Genomic DNA, 24,591 nt, shown 5'->3' on the forward strand with positions numbered 1-24,591 from the left:
AAGTAGTATAAGGTAACCTCTTCAACAATGTTAAACCAAATACAAAACCAAAATCTTGGGATGTTATTGGTTTGGAAGAACCAAGAATCATCAGTTGCTCATTGTTCTTTGTGACTGCACTGTATCTGCTTGAAGAGGTTAATGTGTGGACATACAGTATAATGCAACATAATGAGCAGAAGTGTCTTGTGCCTGCACATCTACAAGTTGAAGGATATATGGATTTATGTTAGATTTTATGCAAGACAGCATTATGACTGTTAATGATTCTGAGACTGTAAGTGTGCTAAATGCTCTTCACCAGAGTTATAGGAGTGGACAACTCATGGTTTTAATAGACCTGTGAGGAGAACATCTTGCTTTGATCTGAGCACTGATCTCAGTCCCACTGTCCTACCTGTGCCTCCAGAGGTGAAACCAAACTCTTGGTAGCCATGAAGAAAGGAAAGTCAAAGGCACCTAAAGACAAAGGTCAAAATCAAGGTGAGTTCCACGGAAGAGAAATAGGCCTTACAGTATATCCTTAGACTAGTGATTATTGTAATCCTGAGGTGACATGCAGACATAACAAAAAGTCAAATTCTAGTTTCCAACACAATATTTTCAAACAGTGATATGCTTGTGACTATGGTGACATATTTTTGTACTTTGATTTTTTTTTTTTTTCAATTTGGACACCTCAGTAGTGGTCTAACTCTAAAGTCTATTTTACACATTGCTGTAATATCACTTTTCAGATCTTATGAATGTTACATCCCATATCCTTATCTCTGTTCCCTGTGACTCCTAGATGAGCCAGCTGTCCTGGAGACAGAGGACCTGGACCGCAGGTTTGGAGGCGGCCCAGACCCTGACACCATCTCCCTGGCCTCTGTTACCGCGGTAACAACCAATGTGTCCAATAAGAGGTGAGATGATATCCAACTGTGAACATTCAGTTCTGACACTGACAAGTTAAGCATCAACTTCAGTATTCTATCAACAACACCTAAGTGGAAAGTAACTTTGATTTGTACAAAATTGTGCAGGTCTAAGCCTGACATAAAGATGGAGCCTGGAGCTGGAAGGCCAATGGACTTCCAAGTGAGTTTGCAGTAATCCCAGCTACAATGCATCACATCTCCTACAGCAGTTTGTTGAGGGCCGCATGCCACACTGCTTAGCCTTAGATGCAGAAGATTACAATGCCACAGTGCCCTCTGCTGGAAATACATTAAAAAAAAGGTCACATGAGAGACCTTCACCGATCTGCAGTCAGTGTAGGATCTGATAAGATTCCATGGGTACTGAAAGGGGGCAATTTCCAATAAAGACAAATGTCACTCAAATAAAACACTTTTTGTGTGTTTTTACAGGTGAGTGTTACAGTCATCGAGGCCAGACAGCTGGTGGGCCTCAACATGGACCCAGTGGTCTGTGTGGAGATTGGAGATGACAAGAAGTACACATCAATGAAGGAGTCGACCAACTGCCCATACTACAATGAGGTGACCATGACTTGAATGATCTTGATCTAAAGTGCTTTGATATGCAGTGTGGTCAGTCAATAACCATGATTCTCTTTTTCCATTTCTTTTTCAGTACTTTGTATTCGACTTCCATGTACCTCCTGACCTCATGTTTGATAAGATCCTGAAGGTTTCGGTGAGTCTTCCTGGCTATTGACTATGTGGCTGAAGCGTGTTATCCTGTTTACAAACATGGAAAACATGGCAAACATAATTTCTTCCCTCAGGTCATTCACTCTAAAAACCTACTGAGAAGTGGCACACTGGTCGGATCTTTCAAAATGGATGTGGGCACAGTGTACTCACAGCCTGGTAAGACTTAGAGTGGTACACATTACTGTTGTGACCCCATGACACAATACCTGTGGTCAAACTATAAGATTACTACTAAATTAAATGACTGTTTTATATATTTTCAGAGCATAACTTTTACCACAAGTGGGCCATCTTGTCTGACCCTGATGACATCACGGCTGGCTGCAAGGGTTATGTGAAGTGTGATGTTGCTGTGGTCGCAAAGGGCGATAACATCAAGACACCCCACAAGTCCACTGAAACAGACGAGGATGATATAGAGGGGTAAGGATGAGTACAGGACTATACACATCTAACCAATGCCCCCAACAAAAAACAAACAAACTGCAAATGACACACTAATACAGGTACCTGTGCATGCTAATGCAAAAATATTAGGCTAAACAGAGAAAGAGAGGGAGCTGTGATGGGAGAAACGGAACTGTATGGCTGCTGGAACACTGTCTGTCTGTCTGTCTGTCTCTAACCATCTCTGCATGAACATGTAGATAGCAAATACATTGTTATTTTTTCTGTTTTTTCCAGGAACCTCCTGCTGCCTGAAGGTGTACCGATGGAGAGACAGTGGGCACGGTACTATGTGAAGATCTACAGGGCCGAGGGGCTGCCTAAGATGAACACCAGCATTATGGCCAACGTGAAAAAGGCCATCATTGGAGAAAACAAAGACCTGTTGGATCCATATGTTCAAGTCTTGTTTGCTGGCCAGAAGGTATAAGTGTTCATTCATATCACAGAGAGAATTGTAAAAAAATATGCATATGGGATTACAATTTCTGAAATATGGATATCATGTGACCATTTCAGGGAAAGACCACAGTGCAGAAAAGCAACTATGAGCCAATATGGAATGAACAAGTCGTCTTCACGGAAATGTTCCCCCCTCTATGCAAGAGAATGAAAGTCCAAATCCGTGACTCAGATAAAGTGAATGATGTGGCTATAGGAACACACTTCATTGACCTCAGAAACATTGCTAATGATGGTGACAAGGGTGAGAATTACTGTATGTTGATTTAGTTAAGAGCTGGAAGCAATATCAATAAAATATGTCTGCCACTGTTAAGTTAAGTATTATGTACAATTAGATCATGAGGAATAATTCTTTACTAGCGAATTGATGAATCTCTTTTGTGTCCAGGCTTTCTTCCCACTCTGGGCCCTGCCTGGGTGAACATGTATGGCTCCACAAGGAACTACAGCATTATGGATGAGTACCAGGACCTGAATGAGGGCCTAGGAGAGGGGGTGTCATTCAGGGCCCGTCTCCTAATCAGCCTGGCTGTAGAGATCCTCGACACAGGCTCCCCGGACGTTATGAGCAACACAGACGTGCAGGTGGAGGGAGTGCCCAAAATTGCTGAGGTGCGTCTTCTCTTCTCTCCTACACACCTGCCTCTGAACAGCTAGAAACAGCAGATGGAGATGGAAGAAATACGCTTGTCACGGGGCTGTGAAGAGTAAATTATTGAGCACCTTTACTTAACAGCAATACATGCATTATTTATGCAAGGCTGGGAATAGCAGTCTTTTGTATGGAGGTGAATTAGATATGCACAGGTGATTTGGGAGCTCAGTGGGACGTGGAATTTATAATCCATCCTCATTCAAAATTCTGTAGTGTGTGTAAGATAACAATAAGGAAAATAACATTGGTACACTTGGTAATTATAGGCCCATTGCAATTAGCAAATTATAACAACACACGGATTTGTATTAGGACTACTTTAGAGCAGAGGTCTCCAACACATTTCTCACAGGCTACCAATAGCTCCCTACCTGTTTCTGAGTATCTCTCAAAATAAGGTTCAAGAGAAAGGTCAAGTCACATAGTAAACCTGATAAAATCCCTATCATATCAAATTCACAATCTACAAGGACAGGAAGTGAGTGAATTGAAAGAAGCTTTAAAATTATTCAGCTGTTTTGGGTGGAGATCAGCTATGTGCATAAGCTTATGCTAATGTTAATTTTGTCTATAGGCTACTCTGGGAAGAAAAGGGTTGGACACCCCTGCCTCAGAATATGTTTGTGTAGTCTGCTCGTTTGCGGTCGATAGCTTACCACTCTTTCAGTGAAGGGTTGAAATTGTGTTGTTCTAGCTGGCCCACGGACATTGCGCTAAAACAGTCTCCTGGTTGAAAATGTGCAACCCGTAAAAACGTTTTTGTTTTTAATTAGTCTATAAACGACATGGTGTAGCCATCGCTGATAACTCAGCTCGCGCACAAGCTTGCCTCTCACAGACGTTGCTGTTTACAGGACAGACTAATTGTTTTGCTAGTTTGCTAGCTGGATAGTATAATACAAGTTAAAGTCTCTGAGGGATAAAAACTGTATTCAATATACATGAATTACTGAAATAACTAAGTTTGGTAGGAAAACTGACCCTAACTGAATTTTCTTTCCCCCAGAATGCTACTGGAAAGGTCGAGGAATTTTTACTGTATGGGGCCTTCCTTGAAGCAACCATGATTGACAGGAAGATTGGTGATAAGCCAATCACTTTTGAGGTCACCATAGGTCAGAAGTTCCTTTCTCTTTTAGGCCTACTCTTATACTTATAAGTGTATGGTTGGAGACATAATTACTCACAAAATCATAATTTAAACAGGTAACTATGGGAACGAGATAGATGGGATGATGAAGCCCAAGTCACGGAGGAAGAAGAAAGGAGGGGACAGTGATGAAGAGGAAACTGATTTGATCCAAGGCTCCAGTGATGAAGATATGGAGGATGATGGAGATTTAGCGTCTGTAGCATCCACCCCAGCCATGAAACCCCTCATCACAGATAGGTATGGTCAATCAAGTTGAGAGGCTGGTAAAGACAGAACGTTTGTTAAATACAGATGATATCCACCGATAGACAACACTGACATGTTTTATGGTATATGTTTAGGAACTACTTCCATCTGCCTTACTTTGAGAGGAAGCCGTGCATCTATATCAGAAACTGGTGGCAAGATCAGAAGAGGCGCCTATACAACTCCAACATCATAGACAACATAGCAGATAAACTGGTCAGTAACTTACCAGAAACCCATTCTTGCTTTACTGGACTTGAAGAAAGGCTGAAAACTACATGAGTATTTTTGCTTTGGTTTAACAGGAAGAGGGGCTGAATGATGTGCAGGAGGTCATAAAGACAGAGAAGGCCTATCCAGAGCGCAGACTGAGAGGAGTTCTGGAGGAGCTCAGCAATGGCTGCAGGTGCAGACAAATCTAACTGTTTCTGTGCACTCTGCATCCAAAACAGATGCCACAAGCTCTCACTGACTAACTGCTCTTTTCAATCATAAACAATGTGATTTACTACTGACAAGCACACTGTTAATTGTCAAAAGCAATACTTGACATATCCTTATCCCACTGCCCCATTCACCCAATTTAGTCAGTTCCTTAACCTGGCGAATCAGGACCAGAACCAGACAGGAAAGACCAAGCTGGATCGGGAGCGACTGAAGTTCTGCATGAGGGAGTTGGTAAGAGCTCAGAAATAGTTTATGAGAATTTCCTTATGTGAGAGTCCTCTGTCTACAGTACGCCATCAGATGGTACACATATAAATTGAATACACTGATGCAGTCAGTACTTAACAAGCTGTCTCTCTCTCTCTCTTTGATGTCACATCACAGGAAACCTTGGGTCAGCAGGCCAAGACCATTCGCTCACAGGTGAAGAAGAACACAGTAAAAGACAAGATAAAACTGGTGCAGAACTTCTTGCAAAAGCTTCGCTTCCTGGCAGTAGAGGTACATTTTCCTTAATGAAAAATGTTATATTTGCCGTATCCTCCAAAAAGAATATATTTGAAAACTACTTTGGATTAAGTGATTGTACTGTACTTCCTTATCACCTACTAAATCACATATCTAGTATATTTTATATATATATTTCCATCTGTTCTGTACAGATCATGGACTGCCATTACTGTCACAAATAAATGTATAACTGATGTTTAAACTTCTGAATGATATGTTCTTAGCCACAACACAGCGTCCCAGACATTTTCATCTGGATGCTGAGCAACAACAAGCGCATTGCCTACGCTCGAGTTCCTTCCAAAGACATTCTCTACTCTCCAGTGGAGGAGGAGAAAGGGAAAGACTGCGCCAAAGTGAAGACCATTTTCCTCAAGGTATGCATCAGGATTTGAGACTTTGTTTTGAGTAATCCTCATGTTCCCCCAAGTCATAAACCAGGAAACATTTGACTATCAAGACAGCTATTTACTATTAACTTACCTGTTACTAATCTTTAGATTCTGGACTCATAATGACACAAATATCTGATTCTTACTATCCTGCTCCAGCTGCCCGGTAAGAAGAGCTTTGGGCCAGCAGGCTGGACAGTGCAGGCCAAGACTGAGATGTACCTGTGGCTGGGCCTGAGCCGGCAGCGTAGAGATTTCCTGAGCGGTTTGCCCAACGGCTTTGAGGAGGCCAAGGTCTCCACAGGACCTGGCATGCAGACTGCCCCACCCATCAGTCTTATCTATACCAGTAAGCACCCAGAACCACACCATCCAATGCAACAGAATACCGACTACTGTATATCTTATACTTATTCACAACCTGATCGTTAATGTAATAATAAGTTCAAAGGATGAAGGAGAGGGCAGAGGCGCACTTCCTGTAACAGGGATACAACCACTACCACTTGGAGTGGAATAAGAAATAGAATCAAAATCACACTTGACATGACCCAGATCTACATACTGTAGTATACTGAATATTTTCTCTCCCCAGTGAAGCAGGTCTTCCAGCTGAGGGTGCACATGTACCAAGCACGCAGCCTGTTTGCTGCAGACAGCTCCGGCCTCTCTGACCCCTTTACCAGGGTGTTCTTCTCCACACACAGCCAGGTCACAGAGGTAAGCCATACACTCTTACTGAAAATGCATGTTAGGGGGAGTAAAAATACCTGCCTGCCCGCATATGGATACAGACACCCTCAGGATATAAGCTTCAAACTGAGTTATCTGTGATTAGTGCTGACTATGTGATTGCTCTTTGTAGGTCCTGAATGAGACTCTCTGTCCAACTTGGGACCAGCTGCTGGTGTTTGATAATGTGGAGCTCTACGGGGAAGCTTGTGAGCTGAGAGACGATCCACCAATCATTGTCTTAGAGATCTATGATCAGGATGCTGTGGTATGTTGACATGTTATTACTCGCGCTTGCACAGTATCATTTTAGTATGTCTTAATCACAACTGTTATTGCTTTGTTGTTTGCATGCATCTGTTGGTGTTTGTGTAATGTAAGTTCTGAATGATGTTGTGGTTGAATAGGGCAAGGCAGAGTTCATGGGAAGGACATTTGCTAAACCGATCACCAAGATGTCAGATGAGTATTATGGACCCCCACGCTTCCCACCCCAACTGGAGTACTACCAGATCTACAGAGGGAACTGCACCGCTGGTGAAATGCTGGCTGCCTTTGAACTCCTACAGGTGATGCTAATAGGACACACACACAAGCTCATAGATGCAAACAAAAACCCACAAATTTGTCAAATTCAAAATGTCTGACTGTTGGTGTGTCTCTTGTAGATTGGTGCTGGTGGGAAGGCGGAGCTGCCTCCTATTGATGGGCCTACTGAGTTGGACCGTGGACCCATCCTCCCTGTACCTATTGGCATACGTCCTGTCCTCAGCAAGTACCGCATCGAGGTGAGGAGCTAGTATGGTTGCCTGATTGATGAAAATTCAATAATTAATTCCAAGTTTATGCATATGTGACATTGCATATTATTAAATGCACATACTACAATCAAAATGGTCACATACTGTACCATAGCTAAATACGCAACCTTGTGGTATAGATGATGAATATCCAGTTGTCTATGGATTTGCTCTTCTTGTTGTACACTGTTATGTTAACTGTCCTCCCTCTTCACTACAGGTGCTGTTCTGGGGCCTGCGGGACCTGAAGCGGGTGAATTTGGCCCAGGTGGACAGACCAAGAGTGGACATTGAGTGTGCTGGAAAGGGGGTGCAATCTGCCCTTATCCAGAACTACAAGAAGAACCCAAACTTTAGCACCCTTGTCAAGTGGTTTGAAGTGGTAAGATGTTCAAATGTAGCACTACACCAGATATTCAAAATTATTTACACAAAATAATTTATTATTTGGTATTTGTGTCACAATATTGGAGAGTCAGAAGAGCATGCAGCATGAATGCCATACAACTCTCACCCACTTGTGTACAAAAGAACACAGCACAGAGAAATAGAAAGACAAAACATGTTTACAAATGCAGGTCTCAAAAGTAGTGTTTGTTGTGTCTAAGTAACTTTGTGAACTTTTGACATTCCTTTTAGTTCTGGCATTCAGAGAGCAAGAATAATTGTGATCCATTTGGTAATATTGACAAGACTTTGAAGAGGTTTTGTTCAATCATATAATTATAACTGAATAGTATGTACATAAAATAGGGTGGAGGACATAGAGAGAAGAGTTGTGATTACACATGGCTGAGTTGGAGGGACCGTAGACATGCAAACTGAGGCATTGTAGACGGGTAGCTATTTCAGCTTGCCTGCTGACCACAGCCTCTCACTGAGCCTCTACTACACAGGACCTGCCCGAGAATGAGCTTCTGCACCCTCCTCTCAACATCCGCGTTGTGGACTGCCGCGCCTTCGGCCGCTACACGCTGGTGGGCTCCCAGGCTGTCTCGTCGCTCCGCAAGTTCATCTATCGTGCCTCAGACAAGCACGCCAACAACTACTCTTCTCATGGTACACCCTGCCCAGCAGAGAGAGTGCCTCAGTATATTGGACACATTACATTTCAACGGTTTCCTTATCTGTGCTATTTTATAATTTAATGAAGAAGGAATTGATATGATTTAGGCCATGATATGAGTTTGGGTGATATTTTCAAGTGGGCAATATCAGATTCAGAGGAAATGATATTCAGATTGTGTGATGTAAGAGCTGAATACTGAGACTCGGGATATTAATCTTTCAGATGAGATTATCTGTAATGCGGAGCCAGAGCCTCCAGTGAAGAAGATGGAGACAGTGGTCAAACTCGACTGTGTAAGTTTCTTCCGGTGTGAAACACTCCAAACACCCTCACATGTTTGACTCACTATTTGCATTTCACCCAGACAATTTGCCTTTCATTCTGTTTACTCTCTTTTATTAGGGGTCTGACGCAGTGGTCAAGGTTGATATGGTAAGATCTTAACACTTGACAAAAACTGTTATTGATATTGTTGAGTTGTATTTGGTGTTTTGGAAAGTTTTATTGGTACTGGGGGGTAATTTCAGGCTGACTGAAGAAAACAGAAATGCTGAAAGGAATGATAAAAAGGAAAGATGGTTTGATGGATGTTTTTGTTCTTTTCCTTTACAGCCAGATGATGACAAGAATGGGAAGGGCAAGAAGAAGAAGAATAAGGGAGCTGAGGTGGAGGAGGAGGAGGTGGACGAGAGCATGCTGGACTGGTGGTCCAAGTACTTTGCCTCCATTGAGACACTGATGGAGGTGAGGATGCCGAGTCACAACAGTAATTATCACTGTTTCACCTGAAATGTCATATGTGGAATTACGTAAGTGAACAAACTCCATGCCTTACATGAGTTCCACATAAAATACATGACATTTGAGTTATCTGCCCCCCTCGTCTGTCTCTCTCTCCCCCTCTTTCTCTCTCTCCCCCTCTTTCTCTCTCTCCCTCTCTCTCTCTCTGTGGGTGCGCTATCAGATATTAAAGGCCCAGGAGGCTGCTCTGGCGGAAGCTGAGCGGGACGAGGATGCAGATCCACCACCTGAGGGGGGAGGTAACATCACTTCCCACTATGACCACCGGGAAACATTACACTGCAGAGTTCCATGGCCACTCCATGGCACCATTTAGTAAATTCAGTTACTAGGGGTTTGGCTTGCATTTTATTAGTAGTTGCATTTCTATTATACATATTCTGCATAGGATGCAATGGATAATAACACAAATAATAACATAATACAATAAACTAAACTGCTTTAATAACAATTTAATGGCAACATTAAATCCATCCGAATGATGCTTGGGCCCTAGTCTAAGCAGTTTGCAGTTGTCTTTCTCAGACAGCAAGCATATCATTAAGCTGTGCCTCAGGTGGCATATCGACCTAGGAGTGAAAACGAAAGTCTTTTAAGATGCAATGACCCAAGGAACCTCCAGACTAGCCCTGAAAGCAGAAACTTGATTGAACTGAAAGTCAATTTATTTGCAGATGCCCTCCCATTACTGCTGTTACCCAAGTCTTTGCATGCATCCCTCTTTAAGCATCAGCAAATATGTTCCCAATAAAATCTCAGCAGGAGTGACGAAATTGACTTTGTAATAGGTGACTTTGAGCAGCCTTCCCCTCTCCTTGTAGCAGTAGTGCTTCTAGATTATCCCAACTTCTCTCCTAAATCCCATTACTGCACATAGCGGTAAACTGTGAAATAGACATGAATGGGGCATTAAACACATATAAACACAGAGGCCTCTGTTTTACCTCATCTAATTGTGTTCCAATGTAGATGTGCAAAACAGAGGCTCTGGCCCTCCTCCCCACTGGCATGACACACAAGCACATGCCTGCCATGAAAGTTGTCAAAGGAAACTAGTGTTATAAATGAAAGTAAATAAGTAAAATAAAATCATATAAATGAATTACCAATTAATTTATTAATCTAATTAGATTAAACATATATAACTCCACATAACAATGTTTAAATAGCTAAATAACTTTTAATTACATAAATAGTCATTTAATCATTATTTGAAATAACATCAGTAACAACTTGCTGTATGTGAACGAACAACTTAAGTGGAGTATAAGGTAGTACCTACCACAGTACAGCATGACTAATTCTAGAATCCAAAGAATTCTTAAAGGAAAGTACATCGCTTGGCAACTTTCATGAAGAGTTCATGTCTGGAGTGCTGTGCCTCCACCTCCCCTCCCTACTCCCCTGCCTCACCCCTGCTCAGAAATCAACCCTGATGAATCTCCTGTAAAAGGAAAGAAAAAAGGGAAGAAGAAGAAGGCCGCAGCAGCGGCGGCGGCGGCGGCAGCAGCAGCTTTGGATGGGCCAGCGGAGAGGAAACGGCCCAGGATCGACGAGCTGAAGGTGAAGGATGCAGACTCTCTTATCAAAAGATGGCCTGCAACGTACCTACCTACCTACAGAGAGGCTTAAGCACCAGTCACCAGTCTGTTGATTTTCCACCCAGAACATTTCTACTAATATGCAGCACTGTTATAATTGAAGACCCAAGTGGATACACACACTTAGCATGAATTTGATAGCATACTGTACATTATTTGACTTTGGTTACTTCTATTCAGCCCATGTGTTGTTGAAACTATTCTGTATGTACAATATTGCTCTCTCTTTCTTCACCTCTCACCCTGCTTTTGGTCTGACCTCCTCAGGTGTATAACAGGGAGTTAGACCATGAGTTTGACGGCTTTGAGGACTGGCTCCACTCGTTCAACCTGTACAGAGGGAAAGGCGGTGATGATGATGACCAAAACATGCCTGATGAGGACAGGCTTGTTGGCAAATTTAAAGTAAAAACAAAAGCTATGTCTAGACGTGACAACTAACACTAAGAGAGCGTGATTTGGTTAAATGGTCATTTTTGTTCTGCGGCAGGGCTCCTTGTGTATATACAAAGTCCCGATGTCAGATGAGATGTCCAGAGAGGTTGGCGGTGATTCAAACATGGGCATGTTCCAGAACATTCCTCAGAACAACCCCATGAACATTTTAGTTCGAGTGTATGTCGTCAGGGTAGGTACAGCAATATCAAACAGCTACATGTTGCACAGTGCATGCAAAAAATATTACGATTTTTTTTTTTTACTGTATGATTCTTATCCCATTATATTCTTATGACCTTTTTCCTTTAACATTTACCTTGTCCATCAGATGGTTGAGGTTTGTTTGTAATTTCCCCTGTCTGCCATGTCCTGTCTTTCAGGCTACAGATCTGCATCCAGCTGACATTAATGGGAAGGCAGATCCTTATATAGCTATCAAGCTGGGGAAAACTGAAATCAAAGACAAAGAAAATTACATCTCCAAACAGCTGAACCCTGTGTTTGGAAAGTAAGTCCTAGGGTACCACAAACCAACAGGAAGACTCTCCTGAACTACTTCCAATGACCACTGATGTAAAGATTATAAGCTAGTGTATACACAAAATACACACTAGAACGTACTTGATGTTCTTCTCTTAGGTCCTTTGACATTGAGGCCACGTTCCCAATGGACTCCTCCTTGACAGTCTCAATCTATGACTGGGATCTAGTGGGCACTGACGACCTCATCGGCGAGACCAAAATCGACCTGGAGAATCGCTACTACAGCAAACACAGAGCAACATGTGGCATCGCCTCATCATACTCCCTGTGAGTTCTCAGTTACTTAAATCAACACCACATACTGTAGTGTCGTTATTTGGGGTACATTGAACATTGATGAAGATGTATAAATATAAATTCTTACACTGGGTTGCATTGTTGATCTGGTGTATAAGATCTGATTTGCTGCATGCTGATACTGTATGTTTGTAATAGCTTTGGCTACAATGTGTGGAGAGACCCGATGAAGCCCACTCAGATCCTGAGTAAACTCTGCAAGGACGGCAAGGTGGACGGGCCCCACTTTGGCCCTGGGGGAAGGGTGAAGGTGGCCAATCGTGTTTACTTTGGGCCAACTGAAATAGAGGATGAAAACGGTGTGTGTTGATGTAAACATCGGTGGTAAAAATGATATGCAGAACATAGTTTTTCTGAACTGACTAAAGCTCAGGAATGACTTTAGTCAGTTTTACAGTTGTCAGAACTAAATGATACTGTACATTTTTGAACATGCCTGAGCTAACTGGTATCAAAAGCCGTGCTAAAAACATGTAACAACAATAGCCATAGAAAACAACTGTATAATCAGTGGTATATAGTTCACATTATAGAAACAGTATAACAACATTGAAGTGATCCACTCAGAATTCACTCTGAATGATTGCTCACTGTTGGACAGGTCTGAAGAAGCAGACTGATGAGCACCTGGCCCTGACGGTGCTGAAGCACTGGGAGGACATGCCACGGGTCGGCTGCAAGCTCGTCCCCGAGCATGTGGAGACGCGCCCGCTGCTCAACCCAGACAAGCCCGGCATTGAGCAGGTAACCAGGGCTACCTATGGACTGCTCATGTTCTGTAAACCATGGCTTCTGGGGTTAGGTCTGCAGTTTGACCCTGATTAATACTGTTCCCAGATGGACTATTAGTATTGATTTACGGCTTGATGTTCTTGATCTTTCATTATTATTATTATTATTATTATTATTATTATTATTACTCTTTGCCCATCTATGCTTTTATCTGCTATTACCGTTTGGTTTTTGTTTATGTTAAGCACATTGAATGACCTCTGTGTATGAAATGCGCTATATAAATAAACTTGACTTGATGAAGAGATAGCATATAGCAGAATGGAGAATTTTAGTTTGACTAATGTGGATGAGTGTCTTTGTGTCCCATAGGGCAGGATTGAGATGTGGGTGGACATGTATCCCAAAGATATGGCAGCACCTGGTCCAGCCCTGGATATTTCTCCACGGAAACCAAAGAAGTACACCAACTTGATGATTCTGAATCCCTAATTGACTGATCAATTGATTGAAATACATCCATGCATGTTACTAATCAATCTGTATATGATGACTGCAAAATCATGTATATCAGAAAGTATATGGATAAATATATTATCTACACATGTGTACAGTAAGGCCTACCTGCTCTGCTGAAGATAATGTGTGCCTCCTTCCCTACAGGTTTGAGTTGAGGGTGATCATCTGGAACACAGATGAAGTTGTTTTGGAAGATGACGACATCTTCACAGGAGAGAAGTCCAGTGACATTTTTGTCAGGGGGTAAAAAGAAATTAGGATATTCGATATTAACTTGAATAACTCTTTATGAGTTGTTTGCCTTTTTTAGGTGATTTATGAATGGTCGACAGATCATGTACTGTATGAGGAAAGCTGGAGGTAGATTATTAAGTGCCGGTGTTCTTCTGTGCCAGTTGGCTCAAAGGGCAACAGGAGGACAAGCAGGACACCGATGTGCACTACCACTCACTGACCGGTGAGGGCAATTTCAACTGGCGGTTTGTCTACCCCTTCGATTACCTGATGGCAGAGGAGAAGATTGTAATCTCCAAGAAGGAGTCCATGTTTGCGTGGGATGAAACTGAGTACAAGATCCCACCCCGGCTCAACATCCAAGTGTGGGACGCTGATCACTTCTCCGCAGATGACTTCTTGGGTGTGGAGATGTTTTTTTTTCCATCATGTGTTGTTCACCCTTTGGATTTGACTGTGTATCTGTCTGAATACTCTCACTGAGTAAGATGAAATTGATGAAACACTTACTACAGTATTATGAGTCTCATAATGAGCTTATAATGACCTATAATTGGGGTATTCTGTCCTTGGTGGTTCATGTGTTGTTTTGTGGTATGCTAATTGTTGGCATTGAATTCGTAATATTCCCTTAGCTGGGATGAGCATTCCGCACAAAGCAAATGCCCACATAACAAATCATTAGACAATAGCAATAACAGCCTGACCTCCCTTAGCCCCTTAATTAATTAGCATTAAAATGATAAGAGGAAATTGTTCAGCAAAACTAAACCTTAAGGTCATGAGTCTTCTTAACGTGTCTTCTTAGTCTCTTCTTAGTCTCTACTGTAAGATATGTGTTGATTTTCATACACAGGGGCAATTGAACTGGACCTCAACCGATTTGTTCGTGGGGCCAAGACAGCAAAACAGTGCAGCCTAGACATGGTTGAGAATGCGGAGGACATGCCAATGGTGTCCATCTTCAAGCAGAAGAGAATCAAGGGCTGGTGGCCATTTTTGGCCCGAGATGAGAATGATGAGCTAGAGATCACGGTATGTGACATTTTACCTTCATTACTATTACACACACTAACCCTGAACTAATGAGGAACATGAGGAAGCAAATCAACCTCATAGCAGCCATAACTACATCTACATAATGGCTTTCCCTACTACTGTAGCAGTATGTGCCTTTGATGGGCTCTTTTTCTGTGGAGAGTCTGAATTTTTGGAAAATCATTTGATAGACATACTGTATGAGGAGGGGAAGAATCTGAAGAGAGTTCCATTGGGTGTGCACATAAGAAGAGCCTGTGTTCTGTCTCTCAGGGGAAAGTGGAGGCTGAGCTGCACCTGGTCACCGGGGAGGAGGCGGAGAAGAGTCCAGTCGGGGAGGGACGCAATGAGCCAGAGCCGATGGAGAAACCAAAGTAAGCCCAGTCAGGGTCCACTCCCCCACCGCACTCTCACAAGGACCAGTCTTCACACCCCACATGTCCTCACTCACCAGGTCCACACACCCCATGATAACCCATACTGTACCACCTCTCCTTTCCTTAATGAACCCACAGGAAGCAGGGAATTTCTTTCTTCAAATCTGGTTTTCTCTGAGCTAGATGTCATCTGCTCAATTTATTGGAACCACAGAAGCATTTTCTTTTATAAACGTCAGGCCCAGGTTTCAAACTTTGCTTCTCCGATGTTGGTAGAGATATAATTAAGCAACAAAACGAATTGGGTTACACTACAACCTAAAACGGATTCCTCCCTGCATCATGGAATATTAGTAGTCAATTTTGGCAAATGGCAATTTTGCGTTCATGGTCCGGATTTTGCAAACATTCACCTTATTTTCATGGTAAGTAGCTGTTATAGGCTTGTACTGCATGTATAGGCTTGTACAGTAGTCTTGAATCAAATTACAGTATGCTATAGTATTTTACATATCAGGCATTCTTTGGAATTGGGACCGGCATTACTTTAAATATCACCACGTTTCTTTGTACATCCACAAAGCTTCTTAATGCATTTACTGAATTCTGATGAATTCAGCCAACCTCAGCTTGGGACTGCCAGAGGTCTGTCTCTTGCAGCCTCTTGCAAACATGGCATCTGCTGTACCAACATGAAAAGCCTGTTATAATCAGGTTTAACTTAATAGTGGGTGCTTTTCACTCTGCACAGAACTATTTACATACATTTTTCAACATATATCTTGCCAAAACATACACTCTTAAAACGAATGGGTTGAAAACAACACAACTTGAATTTTTTAAAACATATCTCTGTGTCCAGATAGAGACAACACAGTTTGTGTTGTTTCCAACGCATTGCTTTTGTTATTAATGACACAGTATGTGTTGAAAATAACACACCTTGTGTTGTTTTTAACACATCTCTGTATCCAGATTGGGAAAACACAGTTTGTATTGTTTCCAACACATTCGTTTTAAGAGTGTATGAACCCATGACCATGAATGACTGATGAATCAAGTGCATTGTGCATCTACCTGTAGAATTTACAGCATGTTCAGCATGTGAATGATCCAACTAGTGCCTCTAAAGACCAGTTATTTCAAGTTGTAGTTGATGGCTTGACAAAAGTAGAATTTTAGTAGTTATTAGTCCAAGTTCTAATACCATATCAAGCATGTATTATAACATCCACATGATAAGGATCCTTTCTGACTGACTGTGTCTCTGCTTCACCAGTCGTCCAGACACCGCTATGTTGTGGTTCCTCACTCCGCTGAAGGCTATCCGCCACCTGGTCTGTACCCAGTACAAGTGGCTGGTCATCAAGATTGTGGTGGCGCTGCTGGTCTTGGCCATGCTAGGGCTCTTCCTCTACAGCATGCCGGGCTACATGGTGAAGAAGCTGCTGGGAGCTTAAGGACGAGACAGGGAGAGATGCAGAGCATGAGAGGAGAAGGAGAGAGAGAGGGCAACTGTCCATAGTCATACCATCTGTTTTAAATATGATCTCATATGAAAGCATACATTAATGTAGAGAAATTATGTCAGCAAAGTAACATTTTAACCTCGCTTATTATAACAAATACACATTTTGATAGGAACTTTCAACACTCTTTTACATCTAACTTATATGGCTATTTAAACAAAGATGTTTTAAGATTTAACTAAGATTACTAAGAAAGGTGAAACGTTTACTGAAACAACCTGACACTCTCTAAAGCCCACACTAAAAAAGATCTAAATCTAAATCCAAACAATGTTTCCCTTCTACCACGAGGGACCAATTAAGTTGTGATTATAGTTCAATTCTTTCAGAATTGCCTGCACTTAAAATACATTAGATTTAGATTAGTTGTCAAGCTTACCTATAGATTGAACTGTGATTGTGTATGATTTGTATTTATTGATATTTCCCACCTTTTCTCAGAATCAATAAAAGTGTCCTTAATGGTGTCATTACTGCACAGCGTGCAGTAAATGTGTGCTTTAATTCTGATAATGGGAAAATAATTAAGAAATAATAAAAAAAAAACGTTATCTGTTTCAACATCATACAGAAATAACCCTTGCTTCATAACACTAAGTCTAACAATGCTTAACTGTCAATTTTACTTCAAATCTAACCTAGACCTGACATCTGATCTGAACATCAACTTACAATTCTTGTTGCCTGACCTCTCCTTCTAACTCAAATCTAAACCAACCCCTTAACCTTAACCCCACACTTTAACCTGATCTTAAACCCTGAACTACAAGCACTTCTGAGTCTGTTCTGTCCGCACTCCGTTTACGTAATTCTATCTTTACAAATGACAATGTTCCTTTAACCCCAACACCTCGCCTTTACTTTCAGTTCATTGCCATTTTCTTTCCATTTAATCTTAGCAAAAGACACTGTTCGAAAAGCACTCTCAGGCCCAAGAGATGCCTCTGCTGACCACCATGAGGGAAAAGCACTCTAGTATACTGTAGGATGAAACCATCAACAGTCTGGCTCAAGTGAAAGCCAATCCTGCTCTGGCTGACACCAAGAGAGTAGTGCTACTGGTGGCAGACTTGAACAGTCTATTGAGAGCACGTTGTAGACAATAAGAGGGTAGATACCAAGAAGGATAAACAGGCTATCAGGTAACATGAGGGACAAGATGTGCGTAAAGACAGGCAAGTTCTGACGTTACGTCCAGAGCTGAGAAGGTGAGTAAGTGGCATAACCCATGAGAGGCGAGGAGTGCAACAGCTACAGTATAGTAGGGCCTTAGGGTCAAGTGTCTGAAGATATTCTGAAGCTATGATTCTTTGACAAGGTAGGTGAGAACAACGCAAAGGGAGACAATGACATGTTAAGGAGCGCCTGTTGGTCTGATAGAGAGCACAGGCTTGATGTCATGCGGGGTCTGTCAGATAGTTGTCCTCAACCATAAGACCAATCTGCGCCTCGTCTTGTGGCTCAACTGTAGGACTCAAAAGGTGAGTTTCAAGTCTGTGTCATGGTTGTGTGTCTATCCCTGAACACAACCCCCCTCTCTAGAATGGGAATATTTTGGGCCATAGAAGAATCGCTCAATCACAGACTGTAAGAAATATCTGACATTGGCACATAATATGCAGTAATATGCATGTGCTTTATGCGTTGTATAATTATATTTGTGTAGTTTATGTTGTAGAGACCTTACACCATGACCCAGTCCTTAAAGTAAACACAGGAGGTATTTAGCATCTGAAACCATTACTGTAGTGCTGTGTTGGCTGTGTTGATCACCGTACTTAAAGGATTGGACTGAGATGCTCTTTAGACCACAGATGTCAGATCAAGATGTGATGAGTTCCTTTACTTGCCCTGAGCTGCTATCTGCCACAACCCCCAATTTAGTCAATGTAAGGCCTGAATTGTGATACAATTGGCAGAAGTTTAATAACTAATAGAGGTTGGCAAGTTTAATAACTTGCGAGTATTTAATACAGATCTGCTTGGCTCAAGCAAGGAAGCTAAAACTTCAAGATGAACTTTAAATTCTCAGCTACAGTATGTGTGACTGCAGTGTTACATAACAGGCCGGCTTTAGAGTAGGGATTAATGGCAACTCTTGAAGAATAGTAGTACTTGATTACTTCTAACACTTACAAGTCATTTGATATGGACTGTTCCCAGACTAATTGGCAGGAAATGAGGTCACTCGGTTTATTTGAAAGGTCAGCTGAGTTGAGAGATGCAGTCAGGGTTTGACAGTGGTGAAACAAATATCTCATGGTTATATTTCTACGTTTCTTTTCCATGCTTATTTCTCTCTCTTCTTCCAGCAAATCATGAATGTATGTGTTTAAATCAGATGTAAAATGAAGTAAAATGTATTTATATACTGTAGGCCATTTTCTGGCACAATGGGTACTCAGTAGTTATCTCATATATAAAGTATGTGTGCCTACCACAAATGATCTCACATTATCACATGTGAAATACTATTATTACTGTTTTGTTTGAGGCTATTTCAGTAGTCTGTTGTGTTTTACACGGCAATGTGACATGGCAAAATGGTAGTGGAAATGCGAAGGGAATGGCAGAGCATGACCAATCAAACTTTCATGTGATTTTTTTTTACCCTCTTTCTTAACGCATGTAACCCACTTCAGTGAGTGCCAGGCGAGCTTCTTCTGAATGATGTATGATTTACAGGATGAATGAGAAGCGGTAACAATCAAAGGACTCAGTCACTGACTGAACGCATAGAAGGGGATGATCTTGTTTGCAAAACAAAACATCCACTGAATGAATGGATGAGTGTACATTTGGAACATGAACAAAAGGATCCAATCAGAGGTAACTGGGTTAGGTTATCAGGGTGCAAGTAAGCATGAACCTTCACAGCAAACAGTCTGAGGTTAAGAAATCACTGGTAACCTATCACAGTAAATATCAATTGAGCCATCCAAAAGATCCTAATAATTTGAAAGATAGAGCAGAGGTCAGAGGAACTTATTTGTGACACCAGTTTCTATTTGTTTGGTCAACGATTTCCCAGGTCACTGAAACACCGGGGAATATGAAACTTGGTGGGCATGTAGCCCACACTGGGCCCCACGAAATGCAAAAATTGCAGTTTTTGCCAAATAACTACCTGAACTGTTGCACCCAAGTCAAGATGACAAAATACTCATGGTGCAATATTTATTAATGTTGATCTCAAAGGCCCGCTTAGCCCATAGCCATCATTTGTGATTTGCACCTCCCAGTAAAAAAGAAAAATGTGACAGCATTCTGCTTTAATGGCCATTATCTTCGGTTGAGATGTTCTGAGCTGCACCAAATTTCATGTGTATTATTACCCGGACGGTCTGTGGGGGTATGCCAAGTTTCGTGAATTTCATCACATTTACTGACTATACACCTATCGGCCTATAGATGGTGGTGTTGAGCCAAGGGTTGCTGGTAGGGGATGTGGAGAAATTACACATACACACACACACACACATACACATTCATAAATTGTGAGACAAACATATGCATGAACAAGCGCACACACAGTCACAGACACAGACACACACACACACACACGCATACACATCACACACACACACACACATACACACACACACACACACACACACACTGACACACACACACACACACACACACACACACACACACACACACACACACACACACACACACAGTAGCACAACCCCAGATGACGTGATAGACGAGGCACTGTTGCTCATCTGTCCATCATCGTATAAAGTCCGCCCTGACAATTTGATTAGTGCGAACAGCTCTGGTTCGCACATAATTCCGCCCCTACGGAGCAATGCCAGACCGAACTTCCCAACCTCAAATGTAGTGGGCGAGGCTGAGTTCGGCTGGCGCCGCCCAGGCTAAAGACCTTCGGTCCCCTACACTAACTACCGGAGAGAGCCACTAGGGGAAGCTCCAGAGTCTGTGCCATAAGTGCCAGGGGTCAGTGGCACCCCTGTAGTGGTGCTCTTTGGCAGTTTGTGCATAAACTCTTTAAAAGGTTCTTCAATTTGGATCAATACAAGTGTAAGCATTATGTTCTGTTTAGAAGTTAGAACCCTCTATTGGATAATTAAATTCCTTATTTAACCGTAGGTTTTCACCATACACTTTCACCGTAAAAAAAGACTTCCTCTTGGTTAGCATCCACGAAGCAAAGGCCATCAGAAGTACCAGATTTTGCGGCTAACTTTAGCTTCACATTTATTTATTTATGACCATCGATACTAAAGAAAGAAAGTTCTACAGAAGTCTGTACCCCACTTCTTATTGAAGAGCTTGTAAATAGACGCACTTGTAATGGTAGCCAGATGGTACATAGTTGTTCAGTATGTGGGTCAAGTAAAACCTCCTGATGCCTTAAAGGGGACATAGAATGGATGAATCGAGTATTGTACTGTGTTCTCTGCTGTTACAATAGTACATATTCAACTTTGATTCATAAAAATTAAACTCGATTGCACTTTTACAAGCCCAATTAAAGCTTATATTTAGCCTGGGTATTGAAATGGTCCGTTTGACTAAATAGTGCCCCCTTTGGCAACCCCAATTGAACTGCAATGGCTTTGCGATATTTGACATCACAAGTAGGCTTTGTTCTAATTCGATAAGATTTTCCTATGAAGGAGGGCACAACCATGCCTCATGTTCATGATAGCTCTTGGTTATGCACAACCTCTCCTAATTCATCAAAACCAAGACAAAAATGATTTCCATTCTATGTCACCTTTAAGAGACATGCTAGTAAGAGATGCTAGCACCCATGGGTTTTAGTTCCCTTGTTAGCACATTTGTCTTGCAATCCGAGGTTTAGCAAGTTGTTGGTTCGAGTCCAGGAAAGTGCAGGACCCATACGGTCAGCCCAACACAGGTTACATTGGTATGTCTATATTCTCAGTCACCGAGAAAACGATCAAACCAGCACAATTATTCTCTGCCTTCTCTGAGAATAATAACTCATAACTCAATCAATCCTTAAAACTGTCTCAAAACTCTCAATGTTTTTTTTCCTCACCAGCCGTCCAGACACTGCTATGTTGTGGTTCCTTATGCCTCTGAAGGCCATCCGCCACCTAGTGTGTAACCAGTACAAGTGGCTCGTCATCAAGATTGTTCTTGCACTGCTACTGCTGGCCATGTTCGGGCTCTTCCTCTACAGCATGCCGGGCTACATGGTCAAGAAGATGCTGGGGGTCTGAGGAAACGCGAAAATCAGTACCTGCATACCAATTGTGATTTGGTAGCTGCAGCAAATTTTACAAAAACATAGGCCTACAGTTGAAAATACAGTTAGAAACATTCTCATCACATAGAGAGTTAGAGTGAAAATGGCTTAAGAGGATTTTTTTTCTTTTTTAAAGTTTGTTGGAAGTTAAGTTTGTTGGAGTTAATTATAAGGAATCATTGACAGATTGTTTGGCAAACATGCATGAGCCTAAATGGCGTAAACAGTTCACAATGTCTAAAACACACTCGCAGCGCACAGGGTAAATCTGCAGCATTATTTAGCTGCAGACGTTTAATTGAAACAGTGTCACATTCAAGTTTATTAGCTAATTCGAAATAAAGACTTGTATTGTCAAGCAATACATCAATTCGATGTGGTGCTGCATGCTGTTGCCATTATTGTTATGTTGACAGTAGTAGGCCTACTTGCTTGACATCCTACATGTGTATTTATAGTATGTATGTTGATTTTGGTTATGTGCAATTGAGGCTCTTATTTGCCGTGTTAGGACATTTTGCTTTATAGATTATTGTAGCTGAATTAGGTCTGAGGTGGTAAGTCACAGTACGAAGCTCCTGAGTTTAGAGGTAGTATAGTTATTTAGTGGCTTGGAACCAACTGTTGGTTTTAAGAGCTTGCATTGTGGTTTGTCGATGTCTTGAGTCTCCAATAGATGTGATTTAAGAAATGTTAAGTTGTGAGTCATTTGTAAAACAGTGCAGTGTTATTTGTTTCCTAGTTCCATTCCTATCCAGTAGATCTTTGACAAGGAAAAGGGGTCCAAAGACTAATCCTTGCGGAACTAATCCCCTGTGAAAACTTTTTATTGAACATAATGGCAATTGTGAAGTGCAAACCCAGAAATAATAGATCATTTGATCAGTATCATTATCATTGTATCATTGTATCACAGTCACAAATATTTTTATTTTAATCAAAAAAATAGAATTATGAACCTGCATTTGTATGTCTTCCTGTTACAGTAGTGTTCAGTAATCTGTGTGATAAATGAGTAATGAAGAATAAAGGAAATGTATGCAAAAGAATTCCTGTCTTTTTGGTTCTTGTTCTGAGCCACACTACCATATCCTTGGTTTTCCTTTTACACTGAAATGTACTGGATGTAGTTTTTGTCAAAATGCTTTTAATCATACAGCGTCAATGTAATTCTGATATTATCGCAAAAAGACTATTTTTCTCAGTGTTTATGTGCAGTCTAAGGATCTTGTTTCTGTTTCAGGTGTTTTAAAAATGTGTTTACCATTTTAAGAAATAGAAAAATGTGAACAAATTCAAAAAACACACCTGATGTAGACTCAAGAAACACACTTGAATATTTCGAAACATGTCTTTTTATCACACCATTAGAATTATATAGACCTAGAAGCATTTTATCTTTTAACCACAAAAACTACATAATGCACCTATTGACTTAAAATGTTCAAAGCTAATCCTGAACATCTTACTTCAAACCCCAAATCTTTGTTTTGTCTTCATCAGCCGTCCAGACATCGCCATGTTGTGGTTCCTTATGCCTCTGAAGGCCATCCGCCACCTAGTGTGTAACCAGTACAAGTGGCTCGTCATCAAGCTTGTGATCGCACTGCTGATTCTGGCCCTGTTCGGGCTCTTCCTCTACAACATGCCTGGTTACATGGTCAAGAAGCTGCTGGGAGCTTGAGGAGGAGATGGAAAAATCAGTACCTGAATTTTTTTCTACTCTAATGCAGTGTTGGTGATAATGCTAGCAAATACAGAAATACTTACAGTATGTTGAAGTATCTCCACAAAGGGACTTCATAACATATGTATATGCATTGTATAACTTACAGTATGAGCCAGTCAAAAGTAAGTGATTTGAGAGTAAAAAGAATTTGAAATTTAAATCCAAAATTGTTTTTCGGTGTAATAGAAAAGTTAGCTCTGAGCTCTGAATAATTTGTAGAACATTGGCCTAATAGAAAACATGTCTATAATATAAGCCCAACTCACCCAAAATCCAGTACGGGTTCAAAAAATAGTGTTTAGTCTGGGACAAGGCTTAATGTATGGGAAACTGTGTTTTGTATATGGTGTATCAACTTAACTCAACTTCTGTACACTGAAAGGTAGTCTGTTTTAAACTTTTGACAGTGACTTTGGTGAAAAACACATAGTTTAGTAAATCTGAGTAGTTTTCAGTATTCAAAAGAAGTGAAGTGTGAGCTATTTTTTGTCATTTTTCTTTAGCTTTACCTATGCTCAAATTGGTCCTCATGAGAGTGACACCAGTTCTTATAGGATCTTTTTAAGTGTTCATGTTTTTTTTTTTGTGCAAACACGATAGCCCCTGAAGTCAACTGCATTCATTATTGCCTCTATGAAGCATCATGGTACTTGTAGAACAAAGCCATTGATGTACTAAACTGGCATTTACTTATCTGGATACTGAAAATACTGACACTACTGATACTTGACTATAACTTTTTGACAAGTTATATAAAATGAGTATGTGTGTATTATGAAGTCCCTATTTAAAGACCTCAAATAGTATTTCTCCTGGAGATATTTCTGACGTGCACAGCGTACCCTGGTTTTGTGTGTTCTCTGTATGCCCCATTCTAAATGTCAACCTGTAGCAGACAGGCTAGCAGTAGATAATTTAAACTGCTCTA

General features: G+C 41.3%; 1 protein-coding gene and 1 long non-coding RNA gene across 2 annotated transcripts; one reads left to right on the forward strand and one right to left on the reverse strand.

The window, feature by feature from the left end:
• Window positions 1–434: 434 nt before the first annotated feature.
• Window positions 435–16,620, forward strand: LOC134067981 (otoferlin-like). The gene is made up of 41 exons (XM_062523474.1): window positions 435–483; window positions 791–908; window positions 1,029–1,083; window positions 1,356–1,487; window positions 1,582–1,644; window positions 1,736–1,820; window positions 1,928–2,087; window positions 2,349–2,535; window positions 2,631–2,817; window positions 2,965–3,188; window positions 4,238–4,346; window positions 4,438–4,621; window positions 4,726–4,846; window positions 4,936–5,036; window positions 5,218–5,308; window positions 5,462–5,578; window positions 5,812–5,964; window positions 6,139–6,328; window positions 6,575–6,699; window positions 6,845–6,979; window positions 7,119–7,280; window positions 7,380–7,499; window positions 7,732–7,893; window positions 8,408–8,570; window positions 8,803–8,873; window positions 8,983–9,012; window positions 9,193–9,324; window positions 9,545–9,620; window positions 10,805–10,827; window positions 11,250–11,387; window positions 11,473–11,610; window positions 11,801–11,928; window positions 12,060–12,230; window positions 12,399–12,559; window positions 12,862–13,004; window positions 13,365–13,453; window positions 13,656–13,754; window positions 13,907–14,148; window positions 14,602–14,780; window positions 15,057–15,157; window positions 16,440–16,620. The coding sequence occupies exons 1-41, from the start codon at window positions 435–437 to the stop codon at window positions 16,618–16,620; spliced, it is 5,295 nt and encodes a 1,764-aa protein (XP_062379458.1).
• A 3,388-nt stretch (window positions 16,621–20,008) lies between these two features.
• On the reverse strand, window positions 20,009–23,817 carry LOC134067347 (uncharacterized). The gene is made up of 3 exons (XR_009936498.1): window positions 23,404–23,817; window positions 21,725–21,904; window positions 20,009–20,124 (listed from the first exon to the last, which is right to left on the reverse strand). It is a non-coding gene; the product is annotated as an uncharacterized LOC134067347 (long non-coding RNA).
• Between the last annotated feature and the right edge of the window lie 774 nt (window positions 23,818–24,591).

The sequence above is a fragment of the Sardina pilchardus genome, chromosome 20 (genome assembly GCF_963854185.1).
Source record: "Sardina pilchardus chromosome 20, fSarPil1.1, whole genome shotgun sequence".
Taxonomy (NCBI): domain Eukaryota; kingdom Metazoa; phylum Chordata; class Actinopteri; order Clupeiformes; family Clupeidae; genus Sardina; species Sardina pilchardus.